At 40.3% G+C, this 21,063-nt stretch overlaps 3 protein-coding genes across 3 annotated transcripts; 1 reads left to right on the forward strand and 2 right to left on the reverse strand.

Moving 5' to 3' along the window:
* Positions 1–378: 378 nt before the first annotated feature.
* On the reverse strand, positions 379–6,145 carry LOC131460597 (bile acid-CoA:amino acid N-acyltransferase-like). The gene is made up of 11 exons (XM_058631208.1): positions 6,030–6,145; positions 4,859–5,068; positions 4,220–4,319; positions 3,126–3,316; positions 2,855–3,030; positions 2,617–2,733; positions 2,416–2,501; positions 1,219–1,312; positions 1,036–1,116; positions 818–953; positions 379–688 (listed from the first exon to the last, which is right to left on the reverse strand). The coding sequence occupies exons 1-11, from the start codon at positions 6,124–6,126 to the stop codon at positions 588–590; spliced, it is 1,389 nt and encodes a 462-aa protein (XP_058487191.1). The 5' UTR covers positions 6,127–6,145; the 3' UTR covers positions 379–587.
* A 1,152-nt stretch (positions 6,146–7,297) lies between these two features.
* sys1 (SYS1 golgi trafficking protein) lies at positions 7,298–14,856 on the forward strand. Its single transcript, XM_058631834.1, has 4 exons — positions 7,298–7,453; positions 8,868–9,122; positions 9,501–9,568; positions 10,630–14,856. The coding sequence occupies exons 2-4, from the start codon at positions 8,961–8,963 to the stop codon at positions 10,868–10,870; spliced, it is 471 nt and encodes a 156-aa protein (XP_058487817.1). The 5' UTR covers positions 7,298–7,453; positions 8,868–8,960; the 3' UTR covers positions 10,871–14,856.
* Positions 14,857–17,610: 2,754 nt separating this feature from the next.
* On the reverse strand, positions 17,611–20,461 carry LOC131460927 (neuritin-like). Its single transcript, XM_058631835.1, has 3 exons — positions 20,231–20,461; positions 19,348–19,501; positions 17,611–18,676 (listed from the first exon to the last, which is right to left on the reverse strand). The coding sequence occupies exons 1-3, from the start codon at positions 20,286–20,288 to the stop codon at positions 18,448–18,450; spliced, it is 441 nt and encodes a 146-aa protein (XP_058487818.1). The 5' UTR covers positions 20,289–20,461; the 3' UTR covers positions 17,611–18,447.
* Between the last annotated feature and the right edge of the window lie 602 nt (positions 20,462–21,063).

Here is a 21,063-nt window from a genome sequence, read left to right on the forward strand (position 1 = left end):
CAAAATGTGATTACAGCATTTAGTTGAAATAAAACTGAGGCAAAAAAAAAGTGTCACCGACAACGTAGAAGCTGTAATTACCTTTTGGAAACCAGTGATTTTGATGCAGAAAAAGCATTTAGGTTACAAGGTAGGAGCCCAAATCACTTTTTGGCAACTGGAATGCTGCACGTTGCTGGTTGCACTAGCCCTTTACAGGTACTTAACAGATAAAAGGGGCTGAGTAGATGTATCAAATATATCTCCTCCAACGAAATTATGTGATTTTGACACAAAAAAATCCCCTCAGCCACAAAGTAGGAGTCCAAAAAACACCCCAATCAAACGAGAAATAACATTGTTCATTACAATATTTTTTATTTAAAAAAAAAAAAGCATATGCATATGCTTTTACCACAAACAGAACATATATTTGCACATTATGACATTATTAACTCCACACAGTTATAAAAACCTTCAGTTTTCTGTACGTTTAGATGCAACAAAGTTTTCTAATCTTTCAGTTTCCCTGAGGCAAAACTCTTTGAGGTAAATGCAGCATTTCCCAAACCCAAGCAAGTCCTTGCAAGTCTTCACCAACACCAGATTCACTGTCTCAGATTATTTTCCATAAACTCCTGAATGTTCCTCCATGCATCTTCCTGGGCAGCTGCATGAGGTGAGACATGACCTCCCCATGCTACCATCACTGCAGTATATAAAAAGAAAAAAAACACTCAGACTCACAGATATTACTCTCCAATTACAGTTCATTGCAATGATAACGAGTGTGGGTGATGTGGCTGAATCTAAAATTCAACACTTTGATAGGACTCACTTTTTATTGGTTTGACTCTCCATTGTGATGTTCTTGCAAGTGGTGTGTAAGGTGGTTCAATCAAGTGCCCAGCACCAGGATATGACAAACAAGTGAAGAGGTGAGATTTACCTGCAGCTCTCAGGGTTTCCTCGATCTGATGACCAACATATCAGAGTCATATAACCAACAGCAAGTTCATTTAGAGGAAAAAAAGAAAGTAAAGAGATGCAATTTACCAGGTTTACACTCTCCACACTTGAAGTGTTCAGATCATCTTCTCCCAAAATGTACATTAATGGGCAGGTGATGTTCTCCAGCTGCAAAAAACACAATTAGCTTGGAGTGGTGTTTGTAAAATGACATTGCATATGTGTTAGTGCTGGAGGTGGCAGAGTGGACGCTTAAGTCTTTCCCATCACCTTCAATCTGCTTCCTGGGCAAATATTATGAAGGCTGGAGACTTCTTTGAAAGTGACATAGCCTTGATGGTCATATGTCCAATATTGTGGATCACTGAAAAGTTCAAAGAGAGGAGAAAAGTTAATTTCAAGCTATAGTGTGTAACTTTGAAATATAAACGAACGTCAGCATGTCTACATGCAAACCATTGTCAAATGAGTTCTCGCAATGCTGATTAAGCTGCTGCACACAGTGACATTTCTGTGCTGCACACAGGAAGGGGTGGGAATCACCTAATGATATGATGCACTATACGTGGTCCATGATACCAATAATATCGCAATACAATGATTCTGTGACAATCAATATATTGCAAGACAATTATACAAAAACTTGCTAAATAGGAACTACTGGGGACACGAGTCATCTGTTGCCCCTTTAAACATCTTATATTTGAACTACAACATAAACATTACATCAGTATTGCACAAAAACAATTCCTGTCCTGTAGCAGCCATTTTGATCATTAGTCCTGATTATCAGGTCTTACATCTTGATTGTTTATTATGGGGAGTAGCTAAGTCTCTATAAGCAGGTGATCACGTACGGGTGATGGGGACATTGCACAAAATCTTCACAAAATACTTGCATGGCCAGTTTGTAGCAGAGGATCTGTAGGAGCCATATATTAATTTGTATTTTCTGGGTTTATTCTTCCTGAGCACCAGGGGGCGTATTAGTAAAGGCCGAGGCTGGCCACAACATATTTAAATTCATGTCACTAATCACAGGTGTTGCTAATTTTTGGGAAGCAAACAGTTTTTGTGCTCAGAAGGCGTGAGTAGGATTTTATGGTTTAAAGACTTTGTATCGTATGGATAACTTATTGGAAGTAACATCACAACAGTGTAAGTTTCGGTATCATTTTCTCCGAGTTACAGGTCTGAACAAATGACCAATTAGCAATCAGTAGGGCTGAAAATGGGACTTAGTCACTACAGGATCTAAAAGTAGGGAATTCAACCCTGAACATCTATTCATTGAAGTGCGTTGAAACAGGTCTTCACCCGCACCCAGCAGTGTGGCTAAAAATTGGACTGATTAGTCACTACATGTCTGTTATGACCCTAAGTCACATGTTTTGGGTTCGTTTGACATTTTTATTTGCAGTTTGTTTCTCTCCTTCTTTGAAAAAAACTTAAACATGTACAATTTACCTATCGCTGTCTTGAGTCCTGCTGTCTCCACCCGAGTGCTTCATGATATTTACAGCTGGTCCATTAACACAAATCAAGCATGATGGCTGGAGAGGAGAACGTAAAAACCAAATCTAACTTTGTACCGCTAACAGCTATTATATTTAAAATGTACTGTACATAACACAAAACCAATGTAAGACTGTGGATGTTCAGACATACTTTGACACCAAACTGAGTGGCAATTCGAAGAGTCAGGTAGACTCCGTACGACAGACCGATGATCCCAACTCTGTCAGCACAAACTTGATGATGTTCTTGAAGCAGCTGGAAAGCTGACTGTCCAAACAGAATAAAAGGATATACATAAAACACTAAGTACATGATTTTCTGGGAATTAAAAGAAGAATAAAATATTTTGAATTGAAAATATCAAAGTAATTCCACTATGTTGCTGTACCTTGAAATATGAATCACCAACAGTGAGGCAATGGAATGGGCCAGGTAAGTCTTTGTGCTTCATGTAGGCGAGTGATAAACTGGCATAACCTCTGGATGCAAACAGGGCTGAGCGATACTCTGGCAGTCCTCCACCAACTCCCCAAAGATCCAACATGGCTGGAAATGGACCAGGACCTGCATGAAACCAAGACAGAGGATGCTGTTGTGGTGGTGGACACAGTTCTCGTCCACCACCTAAATACAGTATATGCTTTAAATCCTGTGCTCACCAGGAGGTAAGAATAACGTCCCTACAATTCCATTTTGGCGAATCTCTATTCTTCTTACACCTGGTGCCATGAACCAGCGCTCAGCAGTTACAGCAGCCAGCTCAGTGCTCGGTCTCTCACTGGGTGACACATGCCCATCCCAGAGGGAAATGTGCACGACATATGGAGTTTCCACATTTTTCTTCCTCAGTCTGTGGAAAGAGCACAAAACCATTTAAAACAGGCATTAACATGCCTTTGAGTTTATGTTATGAGTGTGAGATGGGTTGCAGGTGTGCATGTTTGAGTGAATGACATGTGTGTCAGTCTAGGTGGATCCTGGGAGCTAATTGGTCCTGCACAGGAGGCCCCAGTACAAGAGGCCTGATCATCCCAGCTGCAGTCAAACCACTCACAGCCAGACTGCCAGCAGACATTTTAAACTTGTTTTACTTGTTTTACTTGTAGCTGGTGGTTTCTTTTGGGAGTTGGGAAGAGGAAATCTCCTTAGTCTTCTTGCAATCAGGGTTTGACCCCCAGGCCTGGTCGTAACAAGAACAATATAGTGTGACAGTGAAACACACTTCCATTTTTTCTTGTACATGGGGGTCGCGGAGCTGCTGGTGCCAACCTGGATGGGGTACACTCTGGACAGGTGTCCAGTCCATCACAGGGCCAACATATAGAGACCAACAACCATCCACTCTCACCTACAGGCAATTTAGAGTGTCCAGGAACACATAGGAGTGGAAGACAGGGTTCTGTACATGCTGCACCGATGTGAGGATCATGTTCTTTGACTTCTCAAGTGCGTTCAACACCTTGCAGACCCTGATAGTGAGAGACAAGCTCCTCGGTGGGGGGGTTGCTCCCTCCCTGACGTCCTCGATCTCCCCACAGGGGCCACAGTTTTGGCTCCCCTTCTGTTCACACTGTACACATTGGACTTTCGACAACTCTGAGTCCTGCCACATCCATAAGTATTCAGATGATACAGCTGTTGTGGCATGTGTATGCGGTGGACAAGAGGGGGAATACTATCTAGACAGATAGATAGATAGGTTGGTCGGTCGGTCGGTCGGTCGGTCATTTGGTCGATAGATAGTTAAACTTGCCTTGGACCTTCTCTTTCTCCAGGAGATGGCCGCAGTGCCCAGAAGAGTCCCATTGGTTCACAGCCCAAATATGAACCCCCAACTGAATGATCCCTGGTCACTGTTTAAAGAGAAAGACAGCAGAAAGGATAGTTTAGTTGACGGGAAATATCTGTTAAAATGAAGTGCAAAAGAACATTTAATTTCCCCTCTGATTACTGACAGATAAGCAGCACAGAGGGAGGATAATAACATAACATCTTTTGAGTAACATTGTTATAAAAGCATTTACTGTACATAATCCAAGAGTAAATATGATAAGTGTAACATGACTATCAAATCCCAAAGTAGTCACTGAGAGGGGAACACAGGGTTCTGTCCGACATGCTTAATCCAAAAAGTAAACTTGAAGCCGTAACTGCAGTTCGTGGGTGTTTATTTTATATTCTTTACTGAAACATACTTTCTGCTGATGGACTTGCGGAAATGTGATATGATGATATAGAGCTGTAATCAGGTAATCACTCAGCCCCAGTGACACACACACACACCCACACACAACTCCGCCCACACATAGACAGACCTCAAGACACACGCACCTCATAGTGACAAGCAAAACACATTCATGCCGCTACAATAAGTTTCTACTGTGTGACTCACAGTTGACAGTGCCATCAGCTTTTGTATTATAATGGGCGGATGCCTCCCACAGGTCACCATCTTCACAATACAATCGTGCACAAAGTGTAACTGGAGAGTATGGGGGGAGGAATTGCCCTTTAATGCTGATCGGTTCATCTACGATGGCACGAACAGGAGCAGCCGTCAACAGAGGAGCTGGTCTGTTTCTGCTCATCCACTGTACTGCACCTGCAAATATTAGACACCATTTTTACAAAATGATATTGTAGAAGACTGTTTTTCTTATTGATGCTGTTAGTATTTACTTATTTTGACTCGTTTGTTGAAGGTAATAACTGAAATGAGGGGGATTAATCATATATTTTTTAATTGCATTTTATCACAAAGGCAATACTGTGACTCCACTTCTGTTTACAATTGTGCCACAACTTTACCCGAGTTGGTGTCTTAAGATATTCAGGCCATTTTTTTTATTTTACATTGCTTAATTTTGGGTGACATCATCATAAAAGGCCACATTTGCCATTTCACGTGTGGGCCAATTTAGGCTCGCCAGTGATGTCATCATTGGCTGACAGCCAGATGCTATGTGGGTTGCCGAATCTAATACCACCTATCCATAGACGCTACATCTAGAAATGTTTGCATTTTGACCTTTAATAATCTACTAATCTTCTAATTTGAAGTAGACACAAAACACACTATACTGAGTATGTAGAACAGTTATATGGACACCCACCTGCTGACCATATACACAGTTGTAGTTAGCCATCGTGCACAGTAATTTGGGGTGTTATGGGGAAAAAACACCTGCATGTGCAGTATGTAACATACAGCAGGAGTTATTTGAGGATTCTGAATTCCAAAGTTCTTCTAGTCCATTTCTGTATGGTGACTGGTTTTCTTAAATTTGTTATTACAATAGGCATGCTTGTTCAAATATATCACTATTCAAAAATAGAACATTTGTAGCTGTAGAATAAGTCATGTTATTTACGTTCGACATTAAGGGGCTTGCTTTACAACTGTGTTATATGATCACATACGTACATCACAATTAAAGCTACGTGTTAGGAAGTAAACCGCCGGCAGAAATGCCTGGGGGTTGACAAACGTTACTGAGCAACAAGCTCTCCAAAACTGGATTTGATAAAACACAATAAAGTATAGTATATAACAATATTCTTACCCACTGCATGGTGTAAGCTCGTCTGTCTCCTCTGTAAAGTGAAGCACTGTATTAGTTTCAGCACTGTGTGCTGCTGTAGTTTTCTTACACGAAGCATTTCAGTGTTGAGTTACACACACCTATACATGTGTCGACCAATACACACAGAAAGAGAGAGACAGAGAAAGAGACAGAGAGAGAGAGGGAGGGAGAGAGAGAGAGATAGTAATTATAGATGCTGGACAATAGCATAAATATGGAAGTGTACACTTGTCACTAACAAATGGCATGGTACACAAACTATACATCTCAGATATTGTCCTCAATTAAATGTGTTTAAAAAGTGAGGTAGAATATGTAACTAGTTCAGGACATTATTGTTTGGCCAAACCTGTTTTGAAGGTGTGGATAATATGTGGACACACACCTGAGCAACTTGAAGAAAAAAAAAGGTTGAATGACAGGATTTTCAGTTCGTCTTCAAATTCTCCTTGTGCAGTGGACAAACTGTGAGATGTTTTTCAGACATTTATCTTATCACATTTAGGTGTTCAAACAGACACTTCCTGTAGGAGAGAGCAAGTCCAACATGCAATCATGCAAGGATGAGTATCAACCTGCCTGTCATTCATGTGATGCAACCAAATGGTTTGGAAAAGAGTCACTGTAGACTACGCTGTTAAATGTCATACTGCTATTACATTACCTTTAATAATCTTTAAACCAACTTATCATGGATATTTTTAGGCTTTTAATACAACTTTTCAGACATCCAGATGATATAGGTTTCATAATGTTTTGTTTTTTTCATTCCCATCATTAGATTAAAAAAAGGTTTCTTTCCACACATCCCACAGGATTAATGTGATTATACTACTTGAGAAGTAGAAACAGTTATAAGACATGTTGAGATCTTGCAATGGAAGAGTATAAAGGTAAAGGTATTTGCAGGGGCACAGTGAAACGTTACGTTACCATTAATAATCTTTAAACCAACTTATCATGAATATGTTTGGACTTTAGATACAACTTTTGCATTTGTTTTTGTTTTCCTTTGTGTTTTTGAATCTGCACCGTTTGTGAATATGCAGCTCGTTTCTCCTTATGTACGTGTTTTGGGTCGTTGCAGTGCGTTTGCCCCTGTCAGCCACCGTATGAAAAGCATTAAATAATGAAATAAAATGTCTGTACTCCGACACAGTAGGTGGCGGTAATGCCTTTTAACGCAAGTTGCCATCCACCATAAAATGAAAAAGTAGAATTAGAGATAAAGACGTTTTCCTTCCGAGTTCACCTACCCTCACTTCCGTGTTGTTCACCAGCTACAGCTAGTAGATTACAACATAAGGCCTGTGTTGTTTCCATTATATTTTTTAACTCAGTTGGTAAACGACAGTTTTGACATTAATGTAAGCGCCGTGAACTCTCTGCAGCCCAGTAACCAGGTGTGTTTCCGCTCGATATATGTTGTTCTTGAAAGAAAACTGTCATGCTAACACGATAGCAGTTGTTGTTCTGTCGCGTCGCTTTACTCCCAATGTACGTGTTGTTGTCACACGGCTGACTGCTTTCCCCTTTTATATTTGAAGGATATTTACATTAAATATCGGCTGCCATGTTAAGATAATCAGAATATCAACGTAACATCGTTAGCTTGGCGTCCAGGCTCAGTATTGACTTTATCCAGTCAAAAAACCAGAGTTCTGGCTGTGTGTTGTGTAATTCTTCTTCTGAATCGAACTATAATAACTGTGTTGTTGTTTCAGATTGTCTGTTTTCTGTCATGTTGACTGAGATAACAGGGATGTGTATCTATATCAAAATGTCACGGGACGATAATGCAGCAGTAACATGTCCACACTATGATATTTATTGCATTATTATGATAGTAAATAAGCTCGAGTGGCTGTCGATTTGCGCCATTGCATTTCAGCTTCTTAAATGTGAATATTTTCTGCTGTATTTTTGGTCCATATATCAAAGAAATCAATAAAACTCAATGATATTGGTTTGTGGACAAAGACATTTGAGAACATCTTCATCTCGAGGTTTGTGGAACATTGATCAATATTTTTCCACATCTTCTGATAGTTGATGGACCAAAGAACTAATCGGTAAATCAAGTAGTTCATTGACAGATACATCCGCTTTGAAATTAGGCGATAGTTGCAGGGCTAGCACCAATTTGTGGTGAGTGAGATGCAGCCTGAATGCTTGAGGCTCTGTTGAACTTAAGCTTATTTGTAGAGAACTGGTAATGGCGTTTGACTTCCACTTGAGTGGACTGTTGTACTTTGCCTTAAGGGCGTTTAATAACCGTTCTAATCATTTCTCAACACCAATAATCAGAATGAGCTTTATTTGTCGCTGATACAACCCTCAACCCGTCTGTACATACAATAAGAGAGACAAGCTAAAAGCTACAGCTAAAAAAAATGTGGCCATCACTGTAACAGAAAAGACCTCCTTTCTTAATTCCTACAATTTCAAAGTTTAAGATTGATTTACATACAGACCACAACAAAGGACTTGACTGATTACATTTCTGACCTCTTCACCGTGGCTTTTTAAGGACTGTTTGTACTGCTTGAAATAATCATTGGCTCTTTTCATACTTTTAATTTTTTTAAATGTTTTAATTAGGGATTAACCTAAGACTCATCCTGTGCCTGAATTGAGTACTCTTTGTTAGCTGGTATGTTTTTCTTGTTTCACCAGTTGAGATTTGCAGACAACTCTTATGAAGGGTTTGTCAGTGACATGACTGTAAGTCCTACAACAAACGTCCCATTCTGTGCGAAACTCATGCCCATGAAATAATGTGTTAATTAAATGCGCTGCAACATTTGTTGTTTTCAGATTTGGAGATCACACCCAGTGCAGACTGGATGGGCAGGCTGGTAACATTTAAAGTCAGCTGTTAACATCCTTGTGGCCTGCACGTGTAGCGCAATGGCCAGTAACTTCCGCAGCTACATATGGGACCCAGTCCTCATCGTGTGTCAGATTGTACTGATGCAGTGCATCTACTACAGCTTCTTGGGTCTGTGGTTGGCTGGAGTTGACAGTCTGGTGCACACCAGTCGGTCATTGGACCAGATCTTCAACTATGAAGTAAGTTAAAAGATGTTAGATGTTAGATGTTTAGATGCTTTTTTGATGATGATAGATGTTTAGAGGCTTTTTTTCAGATGCGTTAGATGTTTTGTTTTGGCTCAGCATGAGAGTTGCCTATTTTAATCCATCTTTCCTTTCCTATTGGTCTTAATGCTTTTATTATTTTAATTTTTCTGTTGGTTTTAAGTTGGTCTTAGTGTTTTCTTATGTTGTTTTTATGTCTAACTGTACAGCACTTTGGTCAACTCTGTTGTTTTTAAATGTGCTTTATAAATACGTTTGGATTTGGATGTTCTTCTTATTATTCTTCTTATTATTTTGTGCCACATTTATACATTCCTGAAAGAGCTTTAAATAATTGCTTCACTGTTGCAGACCCTTGGCTTTGCAACAATACAAGGGAGGCTGTCAATGATGGCGTTCATCTTGAACTCTCTCACCTGGTATGTCATTTCTTCCATCTTTTATAGGAAAAGAGCTGTGGCACGTTCTACTAAAATATCTTGCTTCAAGCAGCGTATGATACCAACATTTAAAAGGGCACTTTTAAATTAGAATAAATGTACACCTGCTTAGCTGAAGGAGTAAGACTAGTGAGAGTTAACACTGTAGAACAAGTTATGAAATTAATGTGTATTGATTTTGATTTGTGCCATACAATTAGTTAAAACAGGTTATTTACGGTGTTATCTGTAAGTTGTAAACTCAACAAGTAAAAGTAAATTAAGACTAAGAGTTTTTTCAAGGTAATCGGTTTTCTAGATTACATTTTTTAATTAAGTAAAATTGACTTACCACACTTTACAGTTTAATGCAGAAGTCTGATTCAAAGTTCAAGTGTTATTTCATATATTTTGTATTGATGATGTATAATTTAAGACTTTGGCCACAGAATATCTCTAGAAATTGAAATGAAATGACATAAACTTCAGATTTTGTAATGGCTGAACTTTGTATCCACAAGACCTGAAGCTGAAGCATAAAGAAGTAAACTACAAAATACAACAGCCACACCATGTATCAGAATAAATTAGTGTATTTTAAAAATACTGAAAATACTTCCTGATTCCGACTAAGAGGGGAATGAATTGGAGGCATGCTGCATGCACATAGTCTCCTGTAAATGTTGTGTCAATAGCACAATCTTATTTGGGGACATTTCTGACGAGAAATTCAGACATCTTAACAGTTAACAATGAGAGTTAGCAGCTACAGTAATATTTATGGGTTCTTCTACAAAGAACACCTAATGTTACACTGAACAGAAAGTTGTCCAGAACGAAAGCGATTCATGGTTGAGATGCATGTATCATTGAATCAACTTTCTGATTTGTGTTCTTATGATGTCCTCACGCTGTTTCAAATACATTATTGTAAAGTTTTTTCATCAACTCACTAAGATACAAATTACAAAGTAATATTTTCTATTTTAAATACACATATCAGAAACACTGCCTGACCCTGCTGATGATAACATACACACTGGGTGTCATTGTTCTTGCAGCGCCCTTGGTCTGTGGTTCTTCATCCGGCGAGGAAAACAGTGCCTAGATTTCACCGTCACTGTGCATTTCTTCCACATGATCGGCTGCTGGATCTATAACGCACACCTTCCAGCCGCTCTGTCCTGGTGGCTCGTCAACGTGGCCTGCATAGCATTGATGGCTGTAATCGGAGAGTACCTGTGCATGCGAACTGAGCTCAGGGCCATTCCAGTCAACAGTGGACCCAAGTCTAACCTGTGAATTGTTGTGGACGCCACAATGAAAACCTGTGGATGTTTAAACCTTTTGGAACTTTTGCAGAGGAGGCTTTTCCACTGTTGGTAAAAGTGAAGGAACGTGAATCCTTCATCGAATATATGCATCTTCTCTTAAACGGATGCATCAGATGAACTGATCTATTTATTCTTATGTTGGACAGTGTTGACTCTACAGCATATTAAGATACTCATTGGAATGCTAATGAAAGCAGACTTAGGTTCAAACATATTTCCCTGAAACTAACAACTACAGTTCTCTGGTAATTTTTTTGTCCAGAATTAAGTACATTTGCATAAATGCCCCATTCCCACATTTTAAAACTTGAGTAAGACTTGAATTCTTTTTTTCACACAAAATAGAAAGTTTAACAAATAACAAAACCTGTAATTCCTCTCGCTGCATTGTGTTGGCAAGCAAACATCTCATCTTGACCATCACGTTAGAAGATTTTAAGTTTGTTCCACCATTGTGCAGAGTTACAGATCACTGTACTGATCGATGATGACGGAGAAATTCAAAGACATTATTTTAAACTATACAACTTTAAACATGATATTATTTTCTTTGGGGTTTTTAACTATAACCAAACACAAAGCTGCCCACAGCTTATTCTCGTGATCACATTTAAACAAAGTTCACAGCAGGTGGTGGTTTGCTCAAAGTCTGACGCTGCAAAACCAAACCAGTTCCATGCTGAGGCGACTCAGCCCTTTTTTTGGAACAAACTCCTTGCTGCTTGCTGCTTGTGGGCTGCGGTGCTGCGGTGCTGCACCACTACAAACTACGGAAGCCCCAAGGGGAGCAGAGCAGTGGTGGACATCAAAGGGAAATACATTTTCATAAAAAACTAATTGCCCAGCCCTATTTATTGTTCCGAAAGATGTTTTAAAGGTTTGTGTAAACCCATGTGTTAGATACAGTACCTTGTTATAATGCCCATTTATGGACACTGCACAATACTCCCTCTGGAGGGCAGTGCCAAGTTGCAGGCATCGACAAACAATGGTGACCATTGAAGACGTTATTTTATTGTGCTTGAGCCGATACAGACAGAAATGCATCATACAGATGGATGTAATTCTGCACCATCTCGCAGAGATGCTCTTCAAAACTTTCCACCATTTTTAAATCCCCACAATGACTGATGAAATGAACGCAAAGTACGGACAGAAAAGGCTCCCTCCTTCTCTGTCTTTTGTGTAGAGTATAAGTTAGTTTACTTGATGAGATGGAGTCTGTACATTAAGTCTTATTCTGCTTATTGGCCTTCAGTATTTTTTTTTTTTGCACAGCAAATATTGTTTATTTTCTTGTCTTTTTAGGATGTATAATGCGGACAGTGCAGCCACTTTATTTCCAAAAAACATTTACTGTTCGGGGTGAACATTCCTCAATTGTGCAGCACTGAACGTTTCTGGAACGACGTCATCTCCCCAGCACCTGTGAAACATCATCTATTCATTGTGTGTGGTAATCGTGTAGTCCATGCAGTCTGCTTAGTTTATTATATAATTATGGTTGCAAAATTCAAGGAATGTTCAAAATGGGAAACTTTCAATGGGAATGAATGCGAATAAACTGGACATTTTCAAAGCTGAATGTTGGGAATTATGTACTGTAGCATAATCTTGGCTAAAACAATCAGATTTGATGCAAATACAGTTGAATATCAATGCTATTCCTCGATCACAGGCACATATCACACTTCTTACTGCTGGGGTATTGAGGCCACGTACCCCTCCATCACAGCTGATTTATACAGTGAACTATTGAAGCCACTTCTGTGAGGAATATTTCACTCAACATCATTCATGTTATTGTTCAACGAAAGAATTAAGCGTTGATAAAGTTCTGCTCACACACGAGTCATCTGTGACGAATGTTTTTTTAAAAATTGTATTTAAATCATCCAAAGTTAATTCTCATGAATTCCCATCAAAAGTTCCCATGTTTCTGGAAGTTTACTGGGAATTGTCCACCCCTCTGCAACCCTATGTACAATGGTGTGGTGCAGGGGATAATACTTGATGGAATAGTTGATATTTTTGAGAGTGCACATTGCTGCAGACAGATTGTGACACCACTCCCATGTCTGTACAGTAAAATATGATAATTGTTAATTTATCACAGACAGTTGGCTAAAACTCTACTATTACTTCTTCTTTGGTGTTTTATGGCATTTGGCATCCATAATGTTGCACCACTGCCTTATTCTCTTTTCTTTGCACACATTAATGCCCAACTGTTGCATTACTTAAGGGTCCAGTGTTTTAGAATTTTACTGTATTTCCATCATGGTGTATTTTTGATTTTTAAAAACCTGGATCCGGCTTGTGTTTTGACTGAGAACAGTACTTGGAAGGCCTGGTGTGGTCAGTGAAATACATACCTGAATGTCGTACCAGTGCAGTGACAGTGGAGGACACACAACAGCTCTTTTATTGTTTGTTATCGTCTGTCTCAACAGCTTTGAATGAGAATAGACTGCCGGTGTTTGACGACACACCGGTCAAACGTGAGTGACGTTTGTCTGTCACCCAATCCATTGACTGTTGTGGGTGGAGCCGGTTTAGCTCCACCCTGACCATACCATACCATTTTAATCTGGTACCCGAAGATAAGGGTGCCAAAGAATGAAACTGTAGGGCCAGGTTATTTTGGTACCGTTCCTAATGCCAGAAAGGATGTAAACACTCTATTCTCAATGCTCTCACTGTCTCTGCTGCTTCCTCTTCTAAACACTGCAGCACATGCTGTGGCTGGTTCGTCTGTTTGGGCTGCTGCAGAAACATGCTGGCACAAAATGACGGCAAGCCGTAAAGCAAGTCCACATAAAAGGCCTATTTTAGGGCCATTAAAACTGAAATATATTTATTGAAAAGCAAAAATACCCTTGATAAAGGTAGTATTTTCTAGTCTGCCAATAAACTCTCCTAAATGTTATTCACTGCACCTTTTAACACATGAGAAAGTCTTGGTCTATTTGAAGGTAAACACAACTTAAATGCATACAAATAGAGCTGAAACAATTACTCGATTAATCGATTACTAAATCAATCGTCAACTATATCGGTTTGAAGCTTTCTGATTGTTTTAGCTTCTTAAATGTGAATATTTTCTCCATTTCTTTGCTCCATATAACAAAGAAATCATTAAAAGTAAATCATTTCCAGGTTTGGTGAACACTGATCAGCATCTTTTAACGTTTTCTGACATTTTATGGACCGAACAATTACTCAAGCAGATTAATCGATTATGAAAATAATCGTTAGTTGCAGCTCTACATACAAATGTAATCAATGCAAAATGAACATGTCCCAATTTTCTAGTAATGACAAAAGATAAGCTGTAACATGTTAATGAATGAGCTTTAGAGGTGCTGGAAGATGGATTTGAGTTAACTTTGACTTGGTGTATTTTGGGAGAAGGAAGGAAGCATGTGCAGTATGTTAGATCCAATACAAACAATTCCTTTAAATTACATTCAAATGTAGGACGACTTTAAAAACAGCATTACTTTGCAGAGAACTTGCAAGCTGGACCTATTCATGTAATTACAGTTTTTTTAAGTTTGCTCCCAACACGGAATCATGACAGTCAAAGTGTATTCCCCCCCCGAGCAGTTAAATGGTGCTTGCTCCAGCCTTAAGAGTTGGAAGAAGATGCCAGTTTGGAAACTGCAGGTGAAAAAATAATTGGCCCTTATGCTTCAGACATCAAAGGAAGTTCTATAATGAGGGGCAAAGCAGGAGCGCGTGTGCTGTTCTACTAAGGTTTTTCCTCCTCGGGCTCTGACCCCTCATTTTCTCCCATCACTGCCCCTGTGAGGAGTGTCCAGGTGGAAAGAAACAGATGGAAGAGCACTAACGAGTCGACCCTCATTACCAGCACTTTGCTTCGGGAGGGAACTCGGTAGTGAATGAGTTGTACGACAGAGGATGAATAAAGGCCCCGCGGTTTTACCACCACTTTGTGTTTCTACACCTTTGTATCAAATTGAAGCACAACATCACACACACACACACACTATTATACACATGGTGCTTTATTAGAAATATCTCCATATATTGCTTTGTACAGTGCAATCTTGTGAATAATGTGCTTTTCTATCAGTAAGTTGAAGAAAAAAAGAATCACACGGATACTGACTGACTGACGTTACATTCAGTAGCTCTGTCCATGTTTAAACTGATTCCATGGTAAGTTTTAATGGAGTAATGCTCGTGATAACACAGTCATTTTCATGCTTTTACTAAACGGCATACGATGATTCAGGAGTTGTCTCAGCAGAGAGTGACCGCACATATTGCTCATGCTTGGAGGATACACCACGACTTGGTTTTTTTTTGTATTCTCGTCACCAGACACACATGACGTAAGGCTACCACTTGTGAAACGTGAATTTAATCAAAACAAGAACAAACATGCTGATGTAACGGGGGCGTGAGGGCGGTCGGCTAATGAGTCTGCATAAGAAAGGATGCTGATACACACACGCACACACACACACACACACACACACACGCACGCGCACACACGTAGGATCTAGTGTCACTTCATGCACAGATTGATACCACTGACTGCACACTGTCCAAGTTAGCCACTGCCACAGACATTGTCATGCATTTGTGATAAAACTAGATAAGGAAAATTCAGTTCAGGACCACAGAAATGATATTTAGATGTCCACTAGCAGCATCCCAAAGGAAATGTGCAAGTAGAAAACAGAAATCGATGCTCTGGCTATATTATTCTTACCATAAATTAATAATGTCACATTCTTTAAAAATCTAACTTCTCCTAATTACTAATTTGGTGGTGCTCATCAAAAAGAATCAATGGGATACGATGGAGATTGTATTGCTTTGAACTTGAGCACACATTCTCTTCGATTCCCTGCTGTTTTCTTTGCTGCTTTTGCGTTTTCTGGGCTTTCAGGCCCAATTTCCCCCCAAATTACACCTTGGAATCTTTGTTTAACAGCATAATTATTCAGTGCATGAACTGGTAGATGTTTAATTGGTACCATTAATCTAAGAAAAAAAGAAGGGGAGAGGATATGGTTTTTAATTACAGCAGCCGTAACTCTGCTTTTGCATATAATTTGACTTCATTAGCGATGAATATAGGGACATAAATTCAAATGAATACAGTGTCTTGAGTATTAAAATATGATAATTTGTGAAAATGTAATCATGCTTTTGTGATGGACTGAGATAGAAACTTGTCTCTCTGAAAATCTACAGATTGTGTGTTTCCCTTGTTTTTTTTTTTTGCATTATTGGCGTAATGTGAAGTAAAGGTCTGGTCACACTTGTGATGAGGACGTGATGAGGACACGTGAGCACGTTCACAAGAGACAAACATAAACAGGTCAGATGTTTAATGACTGTGTGGCTCGAGGCTCGGGGGAGAGCGAGAGAGGAGCTGGAGGAGTGGACGTGCGATGCCTGATGTCAGATGCCAGTTTTTGGTGTCTTTATAGCAGCCGTGCAACATCAGCCACAGTGAGCTGAAATGTTGGAGGGTAAATACGAGTGGCTTGATTGTCAGGTAATGTGAGAAAAGGTTAAAGGTACATTCCACCTACAGTACATTTGGTATTATTAAAGCTACAGTGTGTAACATTTGGCGATTCTTGTAAAATAAGCATAATTGAGGGGTTGTTTATGTGTATACAGCGGCAGGTCAGGGGTGGGCGGGGACAAGGAACATTTATCCCATTAAACTGCTGAACTTTTAATAGAATCTTCTTTGTGTTTTCAGTCGCACTCTAACCTGTTTGCAGTCGTGTCACTGTAACCTGGTTTCCATCGTGTGGAACGGTTCGGTTTGGTACAGTACGTTATGTCATTTTTTTAGCGTTGCCGTCAGGAACAGTACCAAAATAACGACCCCCAACCCTCCACTTGGGGTACCAGATTAAAATGGTACTGTAAGGTTCAGGGTGGAGGTAGACTGGCTCCACCCTCGACAGACAGCTGATTAAGGAACAGCTGTCTTGCGACCAGTGTTTCTTAAACACGGTCTATTCTCAAAAAAGAGCTGCTGGATGTCGTCGTTCGCTGTGGTTAATCTCACTGACGCGGCCAAACCGAACCGCACCATGATGGAAACACAGCAAATGCTGCCCTTGCCTCCGTCTGTCTTGTGATAAAACAAATCCCCACCTGTGTCACTTTTTCCACAAATTAAGTTTGAACGAAGCTGCAGCTGAAAGTGTCATTTGGTACAGTAGGAAACCGTACCGAATGACACTCCAGCGACACTCCCACGCGTCGACCTTTTAATCCCACGTTCAAAATAGCGACACAAGATCAAAACACTATGTATACTTGTTTGTGTTTAGCTGATATACACTTGGTCAGGATTGTGTGAAGCAGTGCTGGGTGATATGACCAAACATTTACAGTATATATATATATATATACATATATTCAATTAAAATAAATATTTCAATGCTTTCACTGCATACAACGGTATTTTTTGATGCATGAGCATGAGTGAGTGCTCCAGCATATATGTGTGTGTGTGTGTGTGTGTTCGTGGCTGCTCGTATTGAGGAAGGGAGTGGCACAGTTAAGTGTGTTTGTGCGTAACTGCATACATTATTAGGACGCTAACACACGCAGTTATTACCACAGTTACTGCTTCAGCTAAGTCCTGTGGTGCAGCAGTGAAAAGGGTCCCCCTTGAACAGTGTTTTGCCGCCTTCTGTTTCTCATATACCAGTCTTGCAGTATATGAAGGATTATCATAAAAACATAAACGCTGGTTATTAAACGCCCAGCACTGGTGTGAAGTCATTTGATTTGGTTTGAATGGAGCAGACGTTTGTTTAAAGTTACACACTGCAGCTTTAATCTCTCAGGCTGATGTAGATTATTCACGTTTCAGTATCTTCATCATTCTAAGAGTTTATAGCTTTCTGGTCTGATCCCTTCAAACTTTTCCCACAGTGTGGAAGCTAAATACGTTTATATGGTTTTGTTGTATTTACAAAGTCACTGGAGGTTGAAGTGGTGCTAACATATGGAGCTCTACATCAACGGAATGGTGAGAAATATCTTATTTACCTTCTTATAAAGTATTGGACGTGTCAGTCGATACTAATCTCTCATGTGCGTCAGTTATCTCGACCGCGATGGCCTGCCATTCTCTAATTTGACTCATCTCATTTATTGTTGAGTCCATCTTAACCCAAAGTGCCACTGATCTCACTGAGGCGATGCATCGTGTTTTACATCCACAGACTGAGTGCAGGCTCTGGTCTCTCTGGACTGACAATTGGAAGAGAAATTGTTTTCTTTGACATAAAGGACGATCAAGCTGTGAAGTATTTGAGAGGATTTCAGACATTATTCATCTGAGCAAATATTGATTGGTTTGCCACAAGGCATCCTTGGCTCTGTGTCAAAGTAATTCTCAATAAAACATTTGTCTCCTTAATCCATGGCTTTAAGTGGGAACTCAGGAACGACGGAACTCTGGGGATTGTGATTTGTGAGACCCTCCTTTCCTCTCCCATCTCCCAACTCTCACCTCCAACCCACCCCATCTTATACAGAGGACCAGCTGGACCCACTCATGATCAGCATCAGTGGCAGTGTAAGGGCAGCGACATGTGAACATGTGCTGGGAGCAGAGCTGGGGCTACACAGGTCGAACAGACTTCCCTGGAAGCGCATCTTCCTGGAGTCCTGCCTCAGCGTCTCCCAGATGGAGCTGACTTCCTCCTGACAGTCTGACAGCGCTGTGAGGGCACATGTGTGGAACGCTTCCCAGTGGCTGTGCGGGCAAACAAAGGATTATCACACTAACACTGCATCTGCCATTTCACTCTCAAATCACCCCGACTTGCTGACGTGCCACTGGCTGTTGTGGATTAATTTCGCTTGCCAATAATCTCATCGATTCTCTCACATGGTTCTGGTGGCTTTGAGTAAGTCAAACTGAGCTTTAATTACCATGGCAACTGCATCACAGAGTGAAACAATATCACAGATGATATCGCAGCCGGGCAGTTATTCTTCGGCTTATGTGTAAATCTTTGTCTTCGATATTCCGTGCCGGGGTTGTAGAGTACACACGAGCAGTAACAGTGACAAAATATGTCCCTGGAATTTCATTACTGCTGCAGCAAAGTCATAAATTATTTATCAGAGTGGCTCAGTGTCTCAGCACCAGTCACTTCTCTATTCTCCCTGCGAGACTCTCCACTGTTCTGTCACAGGACGCACCTGTCATCTTTATTATTCCACTCAATATCACAATATTTCACACAAATTGAATGGGGAGACAGTTTTACACACTGTTTGACTGTTTTACTCCAGCCTACCATAATTCTCTCTCCCTCTCCTTTAAAGTGAATTCATTACATTATTACAGGAAGCGTTGGCTCATGCTGACAACCTACAGGATGTATACTTTGAGTGAACACAGACGCTGGTTGTTCTGACCTGCACACGGCTGCCACTCCCCTCTCACTGGTCACGTTCTCCTGGTAGTTGTCCATGCTGTCTCCCAGCACCAGCACACATTCGGAAAAGTCCCTGTAAACGTTCTCGCACCTCACATCTGCCGAGTCTCCTGGCACGACGAGGCCCAGGAACACTGAGGAAGTAAATAAATAAATTAATTAATTAATTTATTAATAAATTAATAAATTAATAAATGAATAAAGAAAGGTGAGTGATGTTTGGTCCTAGGTTTGAAAGATGAAGTCAAAATTATGTACATTTATTGTCAAATGTGTTAAAGCATTTTGTTTCTTCTCCATAGAATCCTGCTTATCTATCTATCTATCTATCTATCTATCCATCTATCTATCTATCTATCTTTATCTAATATTGGCTGCAGCATCTTATACATTTCCAATTCTCTTTTATCATTATTATTTTTTTAAATGTGTACAGCACATGATTATTCACAGTAGCCATTAAATGTGCTTAACAGAAATAAAAAAAACCCACTTTTAATTATTTAAATATAATATTTAAAGTCTATATAATATCATTAGTTTCAGGGTAGAACTTTTGCAGGAGGACAATGCAAAATGACCAAGATTAAAGCACTCATTGCGAATTAAATGTGACGATTATGGGGGAAAACAAATGTATTTCCTCTTTCTTATTACTCTTTCTCTCCCGCCCTGCATGTGTAGCCACCCCAGTATTAATGGTCGATGGCTGAAGGCGCCAGGAGTAGAAGCAGCCGGCCACGCTAACACACGGCACGATCACGATGATACAAAAGTGATGGAGAGGCGCTGACACCTCTGATGCACAGACATGCTACCGTTCCTCCATCACGGCATCCACGAGCGAGTGCGAGACATCTTACCCAGAGCAGCCGCCAGAAGAACAATCCCCGAGATCTTCGTCGACATGAAAAATCCCATATCATCGTCCCATCTCCGGCGGAGCGGAGGCGCGGGATGCGAGGATGCTGAGAGAGAAAGTGAGGGAGAGAGAGAGAGAGAGAGAGAGAGAGAGTGTGTGGAGGCTCGGCCTGGAGGAAGCTTCACACAGAGTCACACAGCTCTGACTAAGTGTCCATTCCTGAAGAGAGGCACTGATAAAGCGGAGATAATAAACACTTGGTAGGTGTGTACATATGCATGCTCAGTCTTTCTCCCCCTGCTCCGGCCGACCGCTGACGTCACCTGCCCCCCCGGCGCGCGCTGAGCTCATCGTCCCCCTTCCGTACCGGACAGCTCTCACCTACATTGGCACGAGCCACCGACAAATAAACCTGCAACATGAACGCAGCACACGCAGACATCACACTTTTACCTTTTCGTGATACGTCTTTGTGGCATCTTTATTGTATATATACTGTATATCTCCATATGTGTGTGTGTGTGTGTCTACGCACATATATATGATATTTATTAAATGGCACATGCATAAAATGACATTTGGATTTTGGAAAAATGGTCAGAAGAAGAATTGTTATTAGTGTTAGATAGTTTGCCATCTTTAAAAGTGTAAAAGGTGCTGCTTTTATTAGACTGATATTGGTTTGGTAGATACTCAACATGTTTGACATACATGTTGGGATCTGTGCAATTCTTTAAATTATCTATGCAATAACCTATTTATTTATAATAACTCAAATTGCAACCATCTCTGGATCATCCATTCAATAATGTATATAGTGCATATCTCTCCTAT

The sequence above is a fragment of the Solea solea genome, chromosome 6, assembly GCF_958295425.1.
Source record: "Solea solea chromosome 6, fSolSol10.1, whole genome shotgun sequence".
Lineage (NCBI taxonomy): Eukaryota > Metazoa > Chordata > Actinopteri > Pleuronectiformes > Soleidae > Solea > Solea solea.